Source organism: Galleria mellonella, unplaced genomic scaffold (genome assembly GCF_026898425.1).
Source record: "Galleria mellonella isolate WM207_F2 unplaced genomic scaffold, CSIRO_AGI_GalMel_v1 utg44, whole genome shotgun sequence".
NCBI lineage: Eukaryota > Metazoa > Arthropoda > Insecta > Lepidoptera > Pyralidae > Galleria > Galleria mellonella.
In genome coordinates this window covers 1,167,434-1,187,436 of record NW_026442100.1, presented here as the reverse complement: position 1 = coordinate 1,187,436, position 20,003 = coordinate 1,167,434, and the positions used below count along the sequence as shown (strand labels likewise).

General features: G+C 30.7%; 1 protein-coding gene across 1 annotated transcript in view; it reads right to left on the bottom strand.

Annotated features, from left to right (window-relative positions):
- LOC113518946 (cuticlin-1) overlaps positions 1-20,003 on the bottom strand; it is a 140,395-nt gene that overhangs the window by 31,769 nt on the left and 88,623 nt on the right. The window contains exons 4-5 of the mRNA XM_026903982.3: positions 13,451-13,598; positions 3,726-3,824 (exon numbers count right to left, since the gene is read on the bottom strand). Coding sequence (XP_026759783.1) covers positions 3,726-3,824; positions 13,451-13,598 — 247 coding nt within the window. The remainder of the gene's footprint in view (positions 1-3,725; positions 3,825-13,450; positions 13,599-20,003) is intronic.

Here is a 20,003-nt window from a genome sequence, read left to right as displayed (position 1 = left end):
ACTTTGTTACAAAAAGGCTACCAAATACTTTAACCTCTTTTAATACAGTACTGTAAGTAGTGCTACTGCAACAAACATAAAGATGGTTTAATAATGTTTGTTAATGCAATCTGATTATGTATTCATCTCCCTACAAAACTTCATTGGAATGCATTCAATAATCAGTTCAGAGTACGATATGGCTGATATATGTAAAGAAGGTAAAAACCCTTAAGAATTAAGAAAACAATCTTGAATTATTTTTTATATTTACTCATAGAAATGAGATATTTTCTCAGAATAAAAAATTTCTAGTATTAATACCTGTACTAAGTTGTTATTTCTACCACAAATTGTCTTATTAAAAGTAGTGCTTGCTAATGTTAACACAGTGTTAAACAAAAATTTATCTATTTTGTAACTTGATTCTTTGATATTAAAATTTATTTATTTTAATTATTAAAATTTTCTAAAATAAAACTTACCTATACCTATAAATATATAAATATAAATTTACCTATTACCTATGTACCTATAGTACATATACGATTTCCTGACAAATTTATTACATACAGATAGATAGGTAGTATATATAGATAGATAATACGAATACTATATACTTCTATAAAACCCAAGTACAGTGGTGACATTCTGTATCTAAAACAACTACTCCAACTAATTTGAATCTTAATAAACGACTTATACATTCATGTAAACATAAAATTTTTCTTGATTAAAAAAAAAAACAAATTATCCTTAATCTAATGTTAAAACTACTCTTATACACAATTGTAAATACTAATAATTATAAAAAAAGAAATGATCTTTAAAATTGTCAATATTTCAATATGTATTGCAATGTTCATACAGAAAAAATACCTATAGACGACTTAAGAACCTCAACCTTTTTAAAGACGTTAGAAAATTAACAGCAAATGTCATGGATGGCAACTTAGACATAAAACAGTTAGAGTAATTGCGAGTTTGCCGCCGAGACCGCGCCGAGATATGTCGTATGTGGATTTATGTTATTGAAAATCTAGGTAGATGTGACTACACATAATTATAGTTTTCCTGGCCGGCCTTCAGATTGGCTTTTTCCTGGCTTTTTCACTTCAATTACTCCTTAAAGATATCGCACGACGCAGTTAGACCAAGTTAGTCATGATTAATATAATAATTGTTTCTGATGATAGTTTTATAAGCAGCTAAATAGCATTGAACGGGAACTGTTAGCGACAGCGCTGAAAGAATGCTTTTTAAGCTGCTTTTTATCAATCGATTTCGAAAAAGGAGGAGGTTCTTTTTTTAGTCGTATTTTTTATGTTGGTTAACTCATTTTAAACCGACTTGGAAAATTTCCTTTTTTTAAGATATAAATTCAGATTAGCTCCTTAGATATTTTATCAAAATCGGTCCAGCGGTTTAGTTTATAAATCTAAATGACTGGTTATGCTACGATTGAAATCGGAATTTATTTGTAATACAAAATCTTAAATTATGTTGAAAGATTTGAAGTATCTATTCACAAATCACACCATCCCATCAAAACGCATCGGAATTCATTATTTATTGCACTCTTATTGCACATTATTCATTGCTTTACTTCTATTACTAGTTTGAAAAATTGTCTATCCCACAAAATTTTCTTAAGTACGTTACGCAATTTCTTTTCCAAATCCTTTATCAATCGATAAAAAGTTTACTCCCATGTTGGTACACATTATAATTTGTCAACATTTAAATTACTATTAGCAGAGTATAGAATTTATAAATATAAAAAAAAATCATTTAAAACTAATCCTATTATTTGGGGGAAATATTAAAATTTATTCACAATATTTTCTATGTAAAGTCTTTTTATGTGTTCATCGATTTTTAAACACATTTAATAATTAAAAACCATTTGGCTTTATTGAGGAAATTTACAACATTGTGATAAACTAGTTGGAATTAAATATTCTACAATTAATAAATTATATATAAACATAACTATACTTAATCATTGCTGTAGACAGCACAAAAATAGATTTACATTACGGTACGGTAGGTAAAGCGTATTATTTATCGCCAATAGTTTAAATTCGCGTGTTTGAGCACTCATCGTATTTATTGATTTCACACTAAGAAATACGCTAAATGATTATGTATATCAACTAAGAAATACAAATAGTGTTAATTTGTTAACATACACTTTGAAGCTTAAACAAACAATCCTATTAATAATACAAACGTGAAAGTTTATTAAGATTTATCGACGTTTGTTACTTGATCACGTTTCAAATTAACGGATGTGTAAAAAATTTAGTAACCAAATGAGTTGTAGATTTTTATTTCAATACACGCGAAAAATTCAATAAAGTCATAGAATATCAATTGTTAAGTCATTAAATTCAGTAAGTAATAGAAGAAGTAATAAAGTCACAAATACTAGTCAAATAATTTTTGTAAATTTTTAACAATTTACGGTGGCGATTTTAATTTATTCCTTTTTTGGTCGAGACAAATGGATTTACCCTTCCAGACTAGATCATTATGCACAACCATACTCGAGTTCTTTCTTCTTTCACTTATATTTTATATGCATTATACAAATATTATTTATACCACTATATTGGCAAAAAAGTAAGAATATACGGTCTAGTTGATGATAAACGGTTACCGTAGCCTACAAACGCCTGCAATACCAGGGGCATTACGTGCACATTGCCGACCCTGAATCTTTTTACTATATTTTTGAAGTGCCCCATGCTGTAGACTCTTGAAATAACCTTGACTTTTTGAACGTTTTGGGAATTTGATAAACTCATATTTCACATATATCATTCTTTTCTTTGATCATACTAATCTCTAGATAATACACAACAAAATATCGCAAACCATAGATATTACTCGTATTCCAATTAAACGTGATTCCTTGAAGCGAACTTTCCTTTTCAAAGCGTTCCTTTTTAAAACGATTTACAAAAGAAATATGTTCTCTATTGGTATAATTTTTTTTATGGCTATTTTACGTGTGACAGTGTAGTTCTGTTTTTAATAATTGTTACAATCGATGAAGTCTACTCTTCTGTTGGTTTTATATTAATTTTAATAAGCTGCCAATTTTCTTTGTGGAGTGAAATACATAGCTGTACTTGCTGAAAGCTCATATTTGAAAAAAGAGAGGAAGGGCTGTTTAGTTTGATATTAGAGGCAGGAAATGTCAAATTATTCTCATTGTAGTACTATTATATATAGAGTAAAATCAAAGTCATTAGCCGTTCATAAAACTAAGAGTCTACCTATGTTTACATAATATACAATATAGTGGAAGAAAAATTTTGTTATTCAAAAAATAACGACAAACAAATTTGTATATGAAGCACAAAATTGTGCTTCTCATACAAACTTAAAAGCTGTACGCGCCATCTAATTAGAGGTTGTTCATAATTTTTGTAGTATATCGACGTTTTATCTTTTGGAATATTCAGTACCACAAGTAAAAGTAAAAAACATGCTACTGACTTCAACTTTACTCTGATACTGTGATCGTATCTTTAAATTAATTAATAATTTAATCCTAATACGTTCACATTCAATAATACCCTTAAAACATGACTCATTTCTCTGCATGACATACTGCACAAATATAATCGATTACATGGCAACTTCTCCGTCGTATGTAATGATATTGAACGGAAAATATTGCTGAGCAAATTGCTAACCTCGATTGATTTTCAAATTAGTATCTAGTAACCACTTACCAGGCTTCGTGCCACACTTGGCGTATGCGATCCGAAACGAGAAGTACGTCTGGCCGGTAGATGGAGGCACGTAGACGCACCTGGGGTCACCGTGTTGACCTGCGGGCATAGGCACTAATGAAGGGTCAAGTTACATTGTAACGTAAACATAGCGGTGGTGTAGTGCTTAACAATAATCTTGTTGAAATAGGTGACCGTGTTTATACAGACTCGCGGAATTAATTCCGCACCCATTACCTTTAAAACTCATCTTTAATAAGGATAACCATTCTTTGCATTCACTTTAATAAAAAAAAAAAAGCCTTAGGGCAGAATTGCCAACAAATGACTGCTCATATAATTGCCGTTTCTGCCGAATGTAACATACGACACGTCCGTACTTTGTCTAACAAATTACTCAACGTAGCAGTAAGTTTGCAGTCTTATTTTGATTTATTTGTTTTATTGTTCGGTATTTTTAATCACCAGGATATTAAAAAAGAGTGTACAAATATAAAATTATCAAATAAAAATGTTTTCTTAAATATTAATTTTTTTACAGTTTTACGCAAAAACAATACGCACAATCTTATTTAAGTATTTTTAAGCACAGTTTGTTACATTTAATCTTATGAGAGACTGTACAAAGTGAAAATTGTCTAATATTAATTTGTTTAGAACCAGCAATTCGTCATATATATGAGTATAAATTGTTGGTTAAGTACATACAAACTTTCCATAAAAATATAGAAAAAACATTGAATCCCATATTAACATATGCTACATAGTTTAGAATAAATAAGTATAGAAATAGATAGATGCGGACATCATCATACAGTCAACAAATAGTGTATTTATTTCAACCGACTTCAAAAAGAAGGAGATTTTCAATTTGGTTGTACATTACTTTTTATGTTTGCCATCTCATTCAAATTAACTTCGTCAGTTCTAAACCGATTTGAATTTTTTTTTTGTTTAAAAGGATTTACTTACAGATTGTTCCATAGAAATTTTATCAAAATTGTTCAGTAGTTTAATTTTTAAATTAAAGTAACAGGTTTGTCACAATTAATGTTGGTTTCTTTTTGTGAGAGACATTTTTTAATTATCTTTCTCATAAGAGGCCAGGGGCTAACTGAACTACTTTCGTCCTCGCCTTCATTTATAATCTTTCACTGAATCCCTGCCGGCGTATATCAATAGCGCAGACGGGGTTACCATTTCATTCGTTTCGATTAAAAACAAACCGCAGCGCAGATGGATTTACAATTCCATTATCATCCAATAAAAATACGTGCATATATTTGTGTATGTATCGAGTGAATGCAGTGTGTTTCTTCTTCGAATGGTCACATTTGAGATAAAAAAAACATGGTTATTTATCTAAGGAGTCAGCTTTTGAAAGGAGCAGTGTAACTACTGTACATAGTATTAACTTATACTGTAATACAAGTGTTAAGTGCAAACGCTTCTTTACAAATTCTAGTTTAGCTTGGTGGTGTAATAAACCTGGAAAGTTGTCTGACAAATTATAGACTGGCGATGGCTCGTTTAAACGCAAACAACACGAGTCGGCACTTTAATTGATAGTATGGGTATGGGCTGCCACTAAACTATTTACTTGCAGTTCATTAGTAAAGTAATTTCTGATTTAATTACATACTGACAAATTATGCATAAGACTGCTTCGTATGCAACATATTTAAAGGACTGTCAACAAGTTGTTTCACTTTTCAGATTGATATTAAATAAGTGCATAGAGATATTGGTTGTACTGTGTTAATTTGGAAAATAAGTCCTTCCTTCTCTTTCCGTGGGTGTCTTAAGAGGCGACTAAGGGAACTTCATAGTCGATGGATGGGTAACAGCGTACCTCTTAAAACATCTCCAAAACCTAACTGCGGTTGCCCAGCCCCGCTCCTTATGACAACCTATGGGGAAAGCTCAAGGCTTATGCTCAACAGTGGACAGACAATGACTGAAACGCGATGATAGAGGTATTGGTTACTACTAGTTAGGTTAGTGACTGCTATAGTCAAAAAGAGACATACATATATGAGAACAAAGGTATTTGATAGTCTGATATCTTTTTTTTATTTTACTAATCCATAAATAACGATTTTTGGCTGTTATCAGATTATGTCGTTCGAAAACAAAGATCTATGAAGATGGATTTGCTGTGATAAAATTCTGAAATATAAATCTTCGTAGAAGAACTAAAAACGTAGATAAAACCCAAATAATTGGAAATAAAAAATGACAGTAAGCCGGTTTTATTTTATTTTATCTAAGTACAAAAACATATTTTACGCCCTACTGTTTTGATGAAATGACATATCAAGATTATATACTAATCGCCTAAAGTATAGAAAAACACATTAATATTTTTCCATTTTGCTGTTACGCGTTTAACTAATTAACTCAATTAAATTTTACTTTCTAATTACGAAGTTAATTTCACTATCTATATTTTATTCGTATATTATGCATTAATGGGAATTAAGAGAGATTTCTAAGCTGCTACTTTATGATGCGTAATACGTATGATCGCTTGATAAATTACATGATCTTTATATTTTTATATTGAGAGATAAGGAATAATTTGTTTGTCCGTTTAAAATTCCTCAAATGGAGAGCTAATATATAAAATAGTACTTGTATATAATATATAAAATGTAATGTATAAAACTGTAGGTGTGTACCTACCGTATGTTTACCGTATTAGGTGGATTTGACTCTAAATAGAGATGTCTCCCAATTAACCTTTGCCAGTATTTGTAAGAAGTTCAAACTATAATGAAGGAAGTATAATGTGATATAACTATTTACAAACGCAATATATATTAAATTTTTATCTATGTTTATTTTTTACTTTAATTTCTTTTACAACCAAATAGACGTACGTATATTATATTTTTGAACTATATCGGCATCTATTACGAAAATTACTAAACTTTCCGATTAGTATTCAATTATGCTACAGCCGGCCATCCTTTCCTTTCCCGTGGGTGTCGTAAGAGGCGATTAAGGGAGGGCGAGAGATGGGCAGCAGCGTCCTTCCTAAAGATCTCCAAAGCCTAACTGCAGTTGCCAATCCGCTTGCCAAGCGTGGCAACTACTGACAAAATCCCTAAAAAAGGAGTTCAGTAGTAGACAGTTTAAGGTCTGATATGATGATGATGATGCTACTGTTACTTCATAAGTATCCTTTTATTTGTGGAATACCACAAAGTGGAAGTTGGAATTTAGAGAAAAACTTATATATCTATGTATATTACTATATGGTGTGTGCTACTAGGTACTAATGATGATAAAATTAAACAATTATACCTGTAATAATACGTTAAACATGATTACGATAAATACTTAACAATTTTATTATAAGAAAACTTCGTTTTTCCACGTCGCTTTAATTATTCAGTAATCTACTCGATTGTACAGTGATAAATCCCGCAATTAAGTATAATAATGTTTGACAATCTCCGTGGCGCTGTGGTGAGTGCGTTGCTTTAAGTAAGTGAGGTCCTGGGTTGATTCTCGGACAAGCCAATTTGGGAAGGCAACTTTCCTGAATAAGCTGGGGTCTGAGTATTTTGATCTGTGCCCCCAGATATTACTTGATTACTTATAATACATGGTATACTAGATTAAAGGCCAGACGTTTAATGTGATCATCATCAGCCGTTCATTGTTGAAAACAGGTCTCCCCAAATTGCCACGCTTGACAGGCGAGTTGCCAACTATAGTTATTATTATTATTAATGTACTCACTGGTAGGAAGAAGGGATTGTTAGTAATGGGGATTAACAACCCCATTGCTAGCAATAAACAATATCAAGTTGACCTATTCGCGGCTCCCCCTTGAAACCCTCGTGATTAATTTATTTTTGAAATTTGTCACGATGGCCTAACTGACCTATAATGCAGGAGAGTTGCCATTCCATAATCATCCATAAAAAAATGTAGTCGCTTATAAATTTACTATAATTATATTTTCGCAATAAGACAGGAAAATATTGTCAAGGGAATTAGAAAAGCTCTATAATATATTGCAATATATTTTGCGCAACAAACAAGTAACTAAGGCTATAATGATCATCATTTGTAAGTGTCAATTTACTCGGATAAATCTTTAAACGATTTATTTGGTCATTTGTTGTGCGTTAAATGTATTTTCGATGTATAATGACGACATATATCACATATGTACATTGTTACTAAGAGTACCTAATAAATACACGCAACGAACAAAACAGAATGAAGAAATAATTGGAAAATGATAATTCGATGTCAAGATTACTCCATCACTTATGTGTGAAAACTATTTGATTTGTTCAAAAGACAGAATTTTAATGTATGAAAATATTTTTATTGATAGTGTTCATGTTGTAACACTTTTACTAAATCGTAGAATTGTGTTGTTTCACAATCCAGTATTAATGGATCGATAATTTACATCTTAAAATATCTCTATATTAATCGCTCTAATGATAGTATCGATATAATGTACTCTAATATATCTACAATTTCATGATTTTTGATCGATAAACAATTGTTATGTCAATCTAGCTATATTATCAATAATATCGGTAATATTAATAGCTAAATCAAAATAGTATTATCGATTTATTTTATTATTATTTTTATCTTAGTAATGTTTTTTTGTGCAACTTGGAATGGCAAATAAGCTGACGGCTCACCTGATAGAAAATATATATATATATATATATATATATATATATATATATATATATATATATATATATATATATATATATATGATAAATAGTAAAAATAGTAATTCATGTCTATAGGTGATAGTTATCACGACTCCATGGTATTCCATGGAAGTAACATGTATATGGAATATGGAAGTAAGAGAGTGTTTCCCATAATACACTTCATGCATTGCCATTCCTGAGAATTAAGTTGTTATGTCTCTGTAATTCGTCATTTCATTGTCATATCTCACTCATCAAACCGAAATACAGCCTTGCAAACACAAACCCTTGTAAAGAGATACAACAGCAGACAATTTCTGTACAAAGTCCCAGTTCAGTACAGTCGTCGTTAATTGTTAAAATAATCGATTATTCGATGCCCCATATTATTAATCGATATTCTTACAATATTAGTCAACACTAGCACAAAATAAATAATAGTTACACGCTTTCTGTGTAAAAACATGACGACTGCTGACAAATGGTTGGGAACTTTGGTTTTGTCGGTAGCGACGGCACTTACGGAGTGCAGTTGGCTTTTTATCAGCCGCAATACCCTTTTATTGAACTATAATAACTGGCTGTTAGTTTCCATACAAAAACCCAACTTATGAATGACAAGATAATTTTCTGAACAAATGCGTCTGTCATTCAAATTGTTTGTTTTTTATTTTTTATTTTAGTGCAGTTCATTCAAGCGTAACGTCTACATTGAAAACTGTGTGAATGTACAATCATTGCGTTCCAGTTTTTAGAATTTACTTAGATCAATTTAAATACGGGAAAGATAGTAACATTATTGTACTGTGTTTTCGCGCATGTATAATGTGAGTCTATGTATGAAAGTTTGAAGTAAAAAAATTATTAACATTAGTTTCATTATTTGTCACTCATCTGATTTATTTAAGGTTAACATATGAAAAATTTTATATGCTAATTCGAGTAATTTAAGCTGCCCAATATACCTAGTACATACGACAAATATGAAAATTTGTAACTAAAGATATTTATTCTACTGAATGATGCTTAAAGAACTGAGGAAATTGGAATGAAAATTGTTACATGTATAAACAATATCTCACACAAACAGCATTATACATATACTAGCTATATACAGCTGCTTCAGCTACAAGAATCAGTATACTTTAAAGTATCTTATATACTAAGTTAGTATCCGTGTACCGAATTTCATAGAAAAACATTCAGAGTTTTTGTTTAAAAGAGTAACAAATATTCATCTATCTCTACAAACTTGTATCTATAATCGCAGTAGGATGTAAAAGGAAAACTTGAAACAAAACCCTATGCTCTAGGCTAGCGTGTACGCTAATAATACGCTAATATCTTTCTCTAATGAGGGGAGGGCTACGTTTTGTAGGAAGACGTTAATGAGTGGTAGAAGTGCGGACTTATGCAGGTACTAGCTAGTTAGTAATTTCCTTTTCTCAACAAACAAATCAAAGTAGCTTACATTTTACTACATGGTGTCTGTGGTGAAACGTTTGCCGTTTGCTCTTAATGTCACATGTATTTTTAACTTCTTTACCTAATCATTAAATCCTAATGAAAATAAACTAATTAAATATTTTTTTTATTTATTTCTTCGTTACTGACCACATTACAAAAAATGTCTTGTACAAATGGCGGACTTAATGCTATATAGATTTTTCTCCCAGTCAACCAATCAATATTTTTCCATATATTTTATGCATATACAGTGTATATAATTATATTAATGCGACAATTGTTTGGTTACGACGTAGAATGGGTCACCCTCCCTTTCCCGTTCCCGGGTGTCGTAAGAGACGACTAAGATAATTTAATAGTCGAGGGATGGATAGAAGTATCTCTCTTCAAACATCGTTAAAACCTAACTGCAGTTGCCAACCCGCCTGCTAAGCATGCCAACTACGGACAACTATAGTTTAGCTTATAATATTAGCCAAAATATATATAATTTTAATAATTTTTTTTTAAATGTAATATTATTTGAATCTCTATTTAAATATTATATAACTTAATTTTTTCAAACAAAATAAAGCTATTTATATTTGTAGCCAAAATTAATTAACAATAATATATAAAAAAAATAAAATAGATAAGAATAGATGAAAAAAATAGAATTGCTTATTACATATATGAAAAATCGCGCGTTCTCTATATTAGAAAATAATAATAATTAAGAACACAGAACTGTCACTCGTCTATGCAAGCCTTAAGAAAAAAAGTAATAAGTAAATATTTATTACTGTCATTATGTGCTTCTATAGTGTCATTATACACGAAATATATATTTTTAATTCACCCCATAACAGTTCAAACTGCTTTTATTACAGAATCAAATTAATAATGTGAACATATCTCCACTAAGTGCTAACTGGGCCATGTTAGTATTAATAATTCAGTATGTACCGTCATAATTGTAAGTGAAACCTTGGCAATTATTGTGTGCAATTAGAAACGGTCTGAATGACGTCCGGCACTGCGGCGTGAAGATACAGTTCGTTAGGGGTACATACTGAATCTTTTTATCAGAGAATGTCAGTAGGTATGTAGGTTTTATATAGGTACTAACGGTGTCTGGTTTCTAGAAACACACAAATGTTGATTCAACCCTATTAGGCAATTACTCACATAGACGCATCATGAATATTTTTAGAGCTGTACTTTATGATATCTTAGTCCAAGAATATGTTCTTCGTAAGCCAACTAATTCTCATTTCTCACTTATCCGAAATCAATTATTTCATATTTTACAACTTTAACATCCTATGAAGATTTCTAACTACATTAATTGAGAATGTTTGTGTGTTTACATATAAATCGGCAATTTAAAAATATATATACATACATAATAATTTTGAGTACAAATTATAATAAAATACAATACAACAAAATCAAATAAGTATTTAGTAATAATACAATATACTATTAGTTATTTACATGTATAGGGATATCAGATATACCCAGTATTGTTCGTCAGTATGCCTGAGAACTGCTGAGCCGATCTAGCTAATTTTAAATTTAAATTTATTGAGACAGGACTACTTTCAGGACAACAAATTTAAAATATAAAATGGCTAACTCGAATTATAATTGAGTTCCATGATTTTTTCGATCCTACATTTCGTCGATGAAATTCTTCATTAAGCAATCATTTTACTATTAATAAAACGATTAAGAAAAATGTTAACTTTTTATGGATTTTGATATTGATTACCATGGGTAGTATTAGCTCAAATTTATTGTTTAAAAATACAGTAAAACATAATTATTCATTTATGTGGCAGGTACAGTTGAAAAACATAACTTTGACGTTACTGACCCTTACAGGTGTATGCCACTAAAACGAGAGTAATGTTTTGTTTATCAGATATGATAAAATATGTTCTCAAGTCACAAAGATGAATGTTATCACTTTTTTATCTTAACACATTTTTTTTTTATCATCAACCGTCTAATTAAAAGAAGAGGATTTTTTCAATACAATGATATTTGTGTGTACTCATTAAAAAGCAACACTTTTTAATTTTGTTCTTTTGTTGGTTTTATACTAATTTTCTTTTTTTTTTCAGTTTTATACTAGTTTCAATCTTTAAAATATCAGCCCTCTAACTGTTCACTGCTGAACATAAACTTTCTCCTAAGAGTTTTGCCAGTAGTTCCACGTTTGGCAGGCGGATTGGCAAACGCAATTAGTTAATACACAATTAATTACTGCCTATCCCTCGTCTTCCCTTAGTCGCACTTACGATGCCTACGGGAATAAGATGGCCTATTCTACACCGGGACCACACGGGAAATGTGTATATACATGGGTCACTTACTATTAAAACACACACTCTAATAAAACTGTATCTCATTGTAATACAGTTTAAAATTCAAATTAATATTTTATTTTAATACATACGAGTACTTTCATGAGTATGAAATATAGTAATGAACATAATAAATAAATAATAGTTTATAATTCACTTTTATTTTTATACTAACATCACATTAAATTATATTTAAAACAATTAATACTGAAATAAAAACTGAATGTATATGTTGCATGAGCGAAAGTGTAGAAAATTAGGCTCTTATTTATAACGCCAGTGAAAACGAAAGCACGGGCTGATTTGAATTTGAAAACGCTTTTGTTAATTACTGAAAAGAATAATTTGTGAATTTGTTACGCGAAATGGGACTAGAATTTGTAATAGAAATAAACTTAAAAATTATAAACAAAAATAAATACAAATAATAACAAGTCTGTGGGGTTTCTGTTTGCAAGTACTCCGCTACAATTATTCTAGTATGTACAATGGATTTAAAAACTTATTCTCCTCAAACAATTATTATTATACTATAACAACTGAGGACGTACAGTTTAATCAGGAATTTATACAAAACTATATTCTTCGTATGATTGATAATTATATATGTAATTTGCAACACCCTAATACCATTTATGTAGAGGACAATTGTTTAATGTATTTAACAACTTTACAATCTCATGATGAATTAACATAGAATTAAACAAATTACTTCTATGTTATTAATTGTACAAAACGAGTTTTTTCTCCTAGTTAAATTGTTATCATTATAGATTTTTTTTTTGATGAGTGATAATGAAATTGTAACCCCGCCTGCGCTATTGGTATACGCTGGCGAGGCACTAGTGAGGAATGATAGGTGACGATGAAAGCAGGTCAGTTAGCTCATCCTGATGAATTTCACTAGAATTAACCACGATGGTTTCCAAGGGGAACCGCGTGGAGATCGACCTGATAGTGTGTATTGCTAACAATGGGGGAGTTAGACCCCATTTTTAATTCCTTTCCCCTGTCATTATAGATTTGACTATACAGGTGTGTATAAAATTTTCTTCTATAATAGATATAGAATTTTGTACAGGAATTTGTAGGTGCTTGATACTAGGCCTAGCCTAGTATGATATAAAAACAATTCAAATCAGCTTTATAATTTACTAATTACAGTTTTAAAACTAATTTCTAATCAGAGTTAATTTTAAATTCTCACCTTTTGAAGACACGATACCCTCGAAGGGATGTGAGAACGTGAGATGCACATCCATATGGTCCTTGCCGCACATCACCTCCAACGACTGTATGACTGGCATGCCGTCGGGCCGGTCCACCGGCCACAGTTCGCCGGCCCGCGCTCTTGGCTGTAACAAAACAATACAAATTGTTTATATAACTAGATATGTCCCACTGGCAAATAATACTATTATTAATACTAGCGACCCACTTCGGCTTCGCTCGAATAAATGAGTAGAAGTTATTTAATATTTATTTTAAATAAAACACAGCCCATGTTACTAACTGACAATGTTGCTTTCTATTTATTTATGGTAAAGCATAAAAAATAACAAGAATTAAGAATACAAATCAATATACTAATAAAATAAATTTTACATGAGACAACATCAAATTTGTACTCCAATAACTACTATGCATAACATTCACTATTATAAACATAAGGATAATAGCGACTATAGATTTATATTAATAAATTGACAGTTTAAATATAACATTGCATTCTATAGGTGAAAGAATATTTAAAATCGTTTAAATACTTTTCGAGGATTTGTCCATAACAAACAAAAAATCTTTTTTTTTATAATATAATATCAGTTTAGATTAAGTCTACTTTAAGTACTATATATTTTTCTATAAAATATTGCCAATAAAGAATAAATATTCATGCTAATCTTAATGCTAATATTGAATATTAAAGGACGTAAACTTTTTCTAATAATAATAAATGTCAATCGTTAAATGTTGGTAATGAAATTAAACAAAATAATTTTAATCTACCAACTAGTAATATGGACTTCTGCAAAATAACACCCAGTTTAATAAAACATAAAAAAACACGCGAAAAAAATTAAAAGTGTCAATGAGTCAATACAACACAAGAGTTGTGCAGTGAGTTCTACATTTTGAACAATAAATGCATTATTTATTTATTTAACTATTCTTTTATGCACATTGAAATGTATACAAATGTATGTGTGTTTTATTTATGAAATAGATATTTTAATCCTTTATTTACATTTTCTACTTGTAGTCAAAACAATTGGCGGTTCAGAAATTAGAAATTTCGTCAAAGGTCCCTCATTTAGAACCACTGTCCTAGACTAACAACTGAGATACTTTTATCTTAAATCACGGGTGCAAAACCGCGGGATGCAACTAGTAAATCATAATAATGAAACACGAATTAATCATCTGATCGAACAATACACTGAAGAAAATACAATCAAGATACCTACTGTGCGCTCAAATTGATATACCGCCTCCGTCGTAAAACCTCACCAGTTACGATTTTACGACGCTTGTTATTCTCGCTGTTATTGTTTAAAAACATTTACGATCTATTAATAACAGTTTATTTAACAAATGAATTTATTATAACACAACACTTATGTTTCGTTACCGAAAGAACAATGTCATTGTCAGATTTTATCGCTGCCGTGTTAAATGTAATGATTTTTTAAGTGGTCATCATTTGTTATTACTTTTTATATGAGAGAAAATATTATGGTCTGGCTATGACCAGCGGCTTTGTTTATTGAAATTGGTATAAAAATATGATGTTATTCTAAAATATAGGCAATTTGTATATTAAACATTTAAATTTATTAGCTATTTAAAATTAATTATATAGCCTAAATATATTTTATAATACTATTTTTGTTCTAGAGGTTTGCTGTCAGAATTTATGTAAAAAAATTCCATATCTATTAATTCATAACATAGTTCACCGGAGTACCACGTTACGGTAACTTTGTATACGGTTTTTTTTTTCTCTGGTTCTTTCTAGTTTCCTCTTGTCGGTGCTGAGGTGGAAAATAAGCAGTTTTCCACCTCAGTGGTATAAAAAAAAGTTATCAAATCCATTCGCCTGTCTAAACGTAAATGACTAATTGCAATGATATTTGCACGTGTATATAACAAATAGATTTTTAAATATATTTTCACAGTAAAAACATTGTTTAAAGCATATATATTTTGAAAAGGTTTGAAAGAAAAAGTAGCTCGTAAGTCACTGCTTTTATTGCGATCACTAGAATCGAAATTCAAATATTTTTCGACTCTATTAATATATTCGTGCGACGGTAGAACAAAATCAACTTATACGTAACGTTTGCTCACTTTGATGCAAGATGACTTTTTAATATTTGCGATCGATTTTAAACTAAATAATATGTCATAAAGAAATGTTTTTACTCGTATAGTTCTCAAAAGACGTATAATGACAAGTATCCTTAAAAGATTGTAGTGTAAATATAATAAACATGCAAAAGATAATTTTGAAAGAAACGTTTACTTCAAAATTGGATGATTGTCGTGAAAGGTGTAGAGTGGCCAAAGAATAATATTTAACAGAACTGGCGAATAACATTATTGTTATTTTTACTTATTTACCCGCGACTTCATTCACGTGACCAGGCTATGTTTAATTAATGGTAATTACCAGGATAAAAATGAATGAACGGAAGAGAGAAAATTCTTTATTCTTTATTGTACACAAACATAATGTTAAGAATAATTAATTTAAATAATCATAGACAATCCTAGTTACATTTTTTACTAGATCATAGATCATAAACTGAATTTCTGTCCATTAGGAATAAATTATGCATAACTGAACTGAATATAAAAATATGTAAAATATAATATAATAAATATAATAGACATGTTGAAGCATAAGCATAGCATCATCATGGTTTTTCTATTTAAAAAATATAGTCAAAGATTATTTAATTATTTCACATATATATTTGATATTTCAGAAAAATACAGATTTTATTATAATTATCTATAAACGTATATGACTAGAAAGAGGTAAGTAGGCATTTAAATTGCTAAAATACATACTTGGCATATCTACTCATTCACTAGTCATTTATAATATTACGTATACTATAATTTCACATGTCTTGTCCATAATTAGGCGATCTTTGTTAAGAGGGCGATTTGATGCATCGCGCGCGTACTTTCCAGGAACGGCGCGGGTGCATTTCGTTCCCACGCGCGAACAAGGAATTCACTAAACGGGATGCACTTATGCAAAATTCTACGTGTACGAGCAAGACTAAAAGGATCTGAGTTTCAACAGCAATTACCATTCCCGTGCACGAAAACATAGCGGAAAACCTGAATGCTTATACGACTTTTTTTAAGAAAACCTTAATATTATTTTCTTTATTTGTTTAAGTTACATAATAGTGACTAAATGATCAGGTAAATTTTATATAACCTTAAAACGTTATCTATTAAAAGAAATTCGAAGTAGCTAATAGTGTACCTATACAAAATTACGTATTTTAATCTTTCAATTTTCTAGCTAAACATCAGGAGTTTTTTGACTGTTGAAATAACAAAACAAAAAAAATCTATCAAACACTTCATGAGTTAAATAAATTTAAGTATGACTAACGAATCGTAATTGATTTTATATACATATATAAAAGAGAAAAATATTATTTAATGTGATATGATAATATGATATGATAATATGATATTTTTGATATATATAATATTTATTAGTATGATAAACACATACCCTAAAAGTGTTTTCTGACCAAATTGTATTTAGCCTATTAATTTTTTTAACAATTATTTATTTTAATGTTAAACTCGGTATTAATCGTCCTGAATTGAGGGAGAAATTAATAAATTCTAAAACCGGCATATACTCGTATACATGAGATGCTTAGACTTTGTAAGAGATGTATGTGAGGATATAGGCTTCGGAACTCAAACCTCTCTGCCTAGCTCATACGAGCTAGAAAAATATAAAAATATATATAATTTAATCTATGTATCAACAGCAAATGCCGTTTGGTCTCGGCGTAGAATAAGGCACTCCTTCCTTTGCCGTGAGTGTTGTAAAAGGCGTTTAAGAGAACTTAACGGACAAGGGATGGACCGCAGTGTCCCTCTTAAAACATTACCAAAGCCTGCAATTGTCAACCCGCCTGCAAACCGTGGCAATTACTGACAAAACCAATTATAGGGTGAGAAGGAATTGTTAGTAATGGAAGGTTAGTCCCCATTTCTATCAATATACCTTATTAAGTAAATCTCCATGCGAAAACTATCGTGACTAATTTATCGTTGAATTCGTCACGATGGGCTAACTGGCCTGCCTTTTCATTCTTACATATCATCTCTCATTGGTGCCCCACCAGCGTATACCGATAGTATAGACGGGGTTACCATTTTATTATCATCCATTAAACCCCCCCTTATGAGGGAGATCTATGTTGAGCAGTGGACAATTAAAGCTTGATACAATAATAAAAAAATAATTAGCAACAGTAGTGAAAGTGTCGATTGATCACATTTTCACCGTAAGACAGAGTACGAGTATATGAGAAAATTACAACAATAACTACCGCATGTTTAATGGCACAGTATAAATCTTCATTTGCTGGAAGACATCAGGTTAACTGGTGTGAGAAATTATTATTAACTAGGTCTAATACACGTTATATCAATGAATCATGCAAAAAGTAATTATTAGATGAATTGTGTTGCCCATTTGCGGGTGATGTTTATTTGAAAGGCCATTCATATTTGCTGATTGTTCAATTAATTTTTTTTTTAAAAACTATTATTGCTGGAATAGAATATTTGAATGGTTCTATTCTTTTTTTCATTACTACGTAAAGTAAACGAGTGGATATAGCTCTTATAAAATATGGACATCGATATAAATGTAGGAAGCGTAGTCAGTCCTATGTCTAGATATAGATAGATTTAAATTTACAACAAGCAGGAACTTATTCCGCAAAGAATATATATATATATATATATATATATATATATATATATATATATATATATATATATATATATATATATATATATATATATATATATATATATATATATATACTTTTACTTGATGATACTTGATGTATTTACCGATTCAGGTGGACGAAGCCGCTGGAAATAGCTATTATTAAATACTTGCATTCCACATACGTTTATACGTTTAAGATTACATCTGGCATACCATCTGTGTCCGACATAAAGTGCTAATTACATACCGCGACCCGACAAATACCCGAGAAGGAGCCGATAATACCACACTATAAGATAATAATGAAATTACTGACTTTAATTGCGTTCGTCTCTCGTATCGATGTGGGAAAGTGGAACGAACGCGGGCACCTCTAAACACTTATTACGATACTGTCCGTTATCAAGAATGCATCATACATGCATGATATAGTTGATCATATATTTACGTTAAAAATTATGCATATCCATGTAATATTTATTTATTTATAAAAGATACATCAACAATATGTTCATAATAATTAAATAAACTATATACAATGTTATAAGTAATGAAAAATGACTATTCAAAAATGCTTAAATCTAAGTTTACTTGTATATATATATATATATACACACACACACACACACACACACACACACAGATAAAGCAACATTTATACATATCCATCCAATGCCGTGTGGTCCCGGCACAGAATGAGCCACGCGGATGTCGTAAGAGGCGACTAAGGGAACTAAATGATCGAGGGATGGGCAGAAGCGTTCCCTTTGCATCACCAAAGCCTAACTGCGATTGTGAACCCGCCAAGCGTGGCACCTACTGGCAAACCCCCCAATAAGAGGAGACCTATATTCAGCATTGGATAGTTAATGGCTGAAATGGTTTTGTCGGGGGAAAGGGATTGTTAGTAATAGGGTCCAACTTAGCTATTGCTAGCAACAGCTAAAAAGGTCAACCTCCAAGTGGAAACCATCGTGGTTATTTCTAGTGGAAGTGGAAGTTCATCACGATGGGCTAACTGACCTGTTTTCATCGTCACCTATCGTCCCTCACTGGTGCCAGCGTTACCGTTGGCACAGGCGGGGTTACCAATCTATTACCATCCATTAAAAAAGTAAGATATGGTATGGTAGACATGTAGTATAGTATATTGGTGTATTTTATTTGTGTCAACCCTAATTAATACGTCTGTCGCGATGCAGTGGCAAGACACTAAGATCAAAGGCGTTTAATTAACGCAACTTATTGTATAGCACTAATAGTTGAAATACAAAATCGAGTATGTCTTTCCTATAATGGTTGGTACGTAACATAATTCACGTAAAGTTGCGGCTATTTTAAACGCATACCATAGAACATAAACCGTAGAAAGTAATTCTTACCGGTGTATTTAATACCTACCATATAATACGTGAAATGGTATGCGTAATAACATTCACATAAATTATAAACTCCTTTGATATACGGCCGAGTGTCGGATGTCTATCTGTTACAGACAAAATGTATGAGATACTTCCATAAAAATTTCCTACTTTTAATAGAATGTTAGAAATAAACTAGGTTATATTATTTATATTATACAGATGTTAAGGGTACACCTAATCATATGTTTTCATTATTTTCTATCGCTCATCAGTAGAGGTGTTACTCGTTAGTAAGATACACATAGTGCGCACGCGATTGTATTTGGCACGTAGAATAGTGATGGGATTAGTTTAGATCAATATAAATAACGTTACCGATTTTATATATT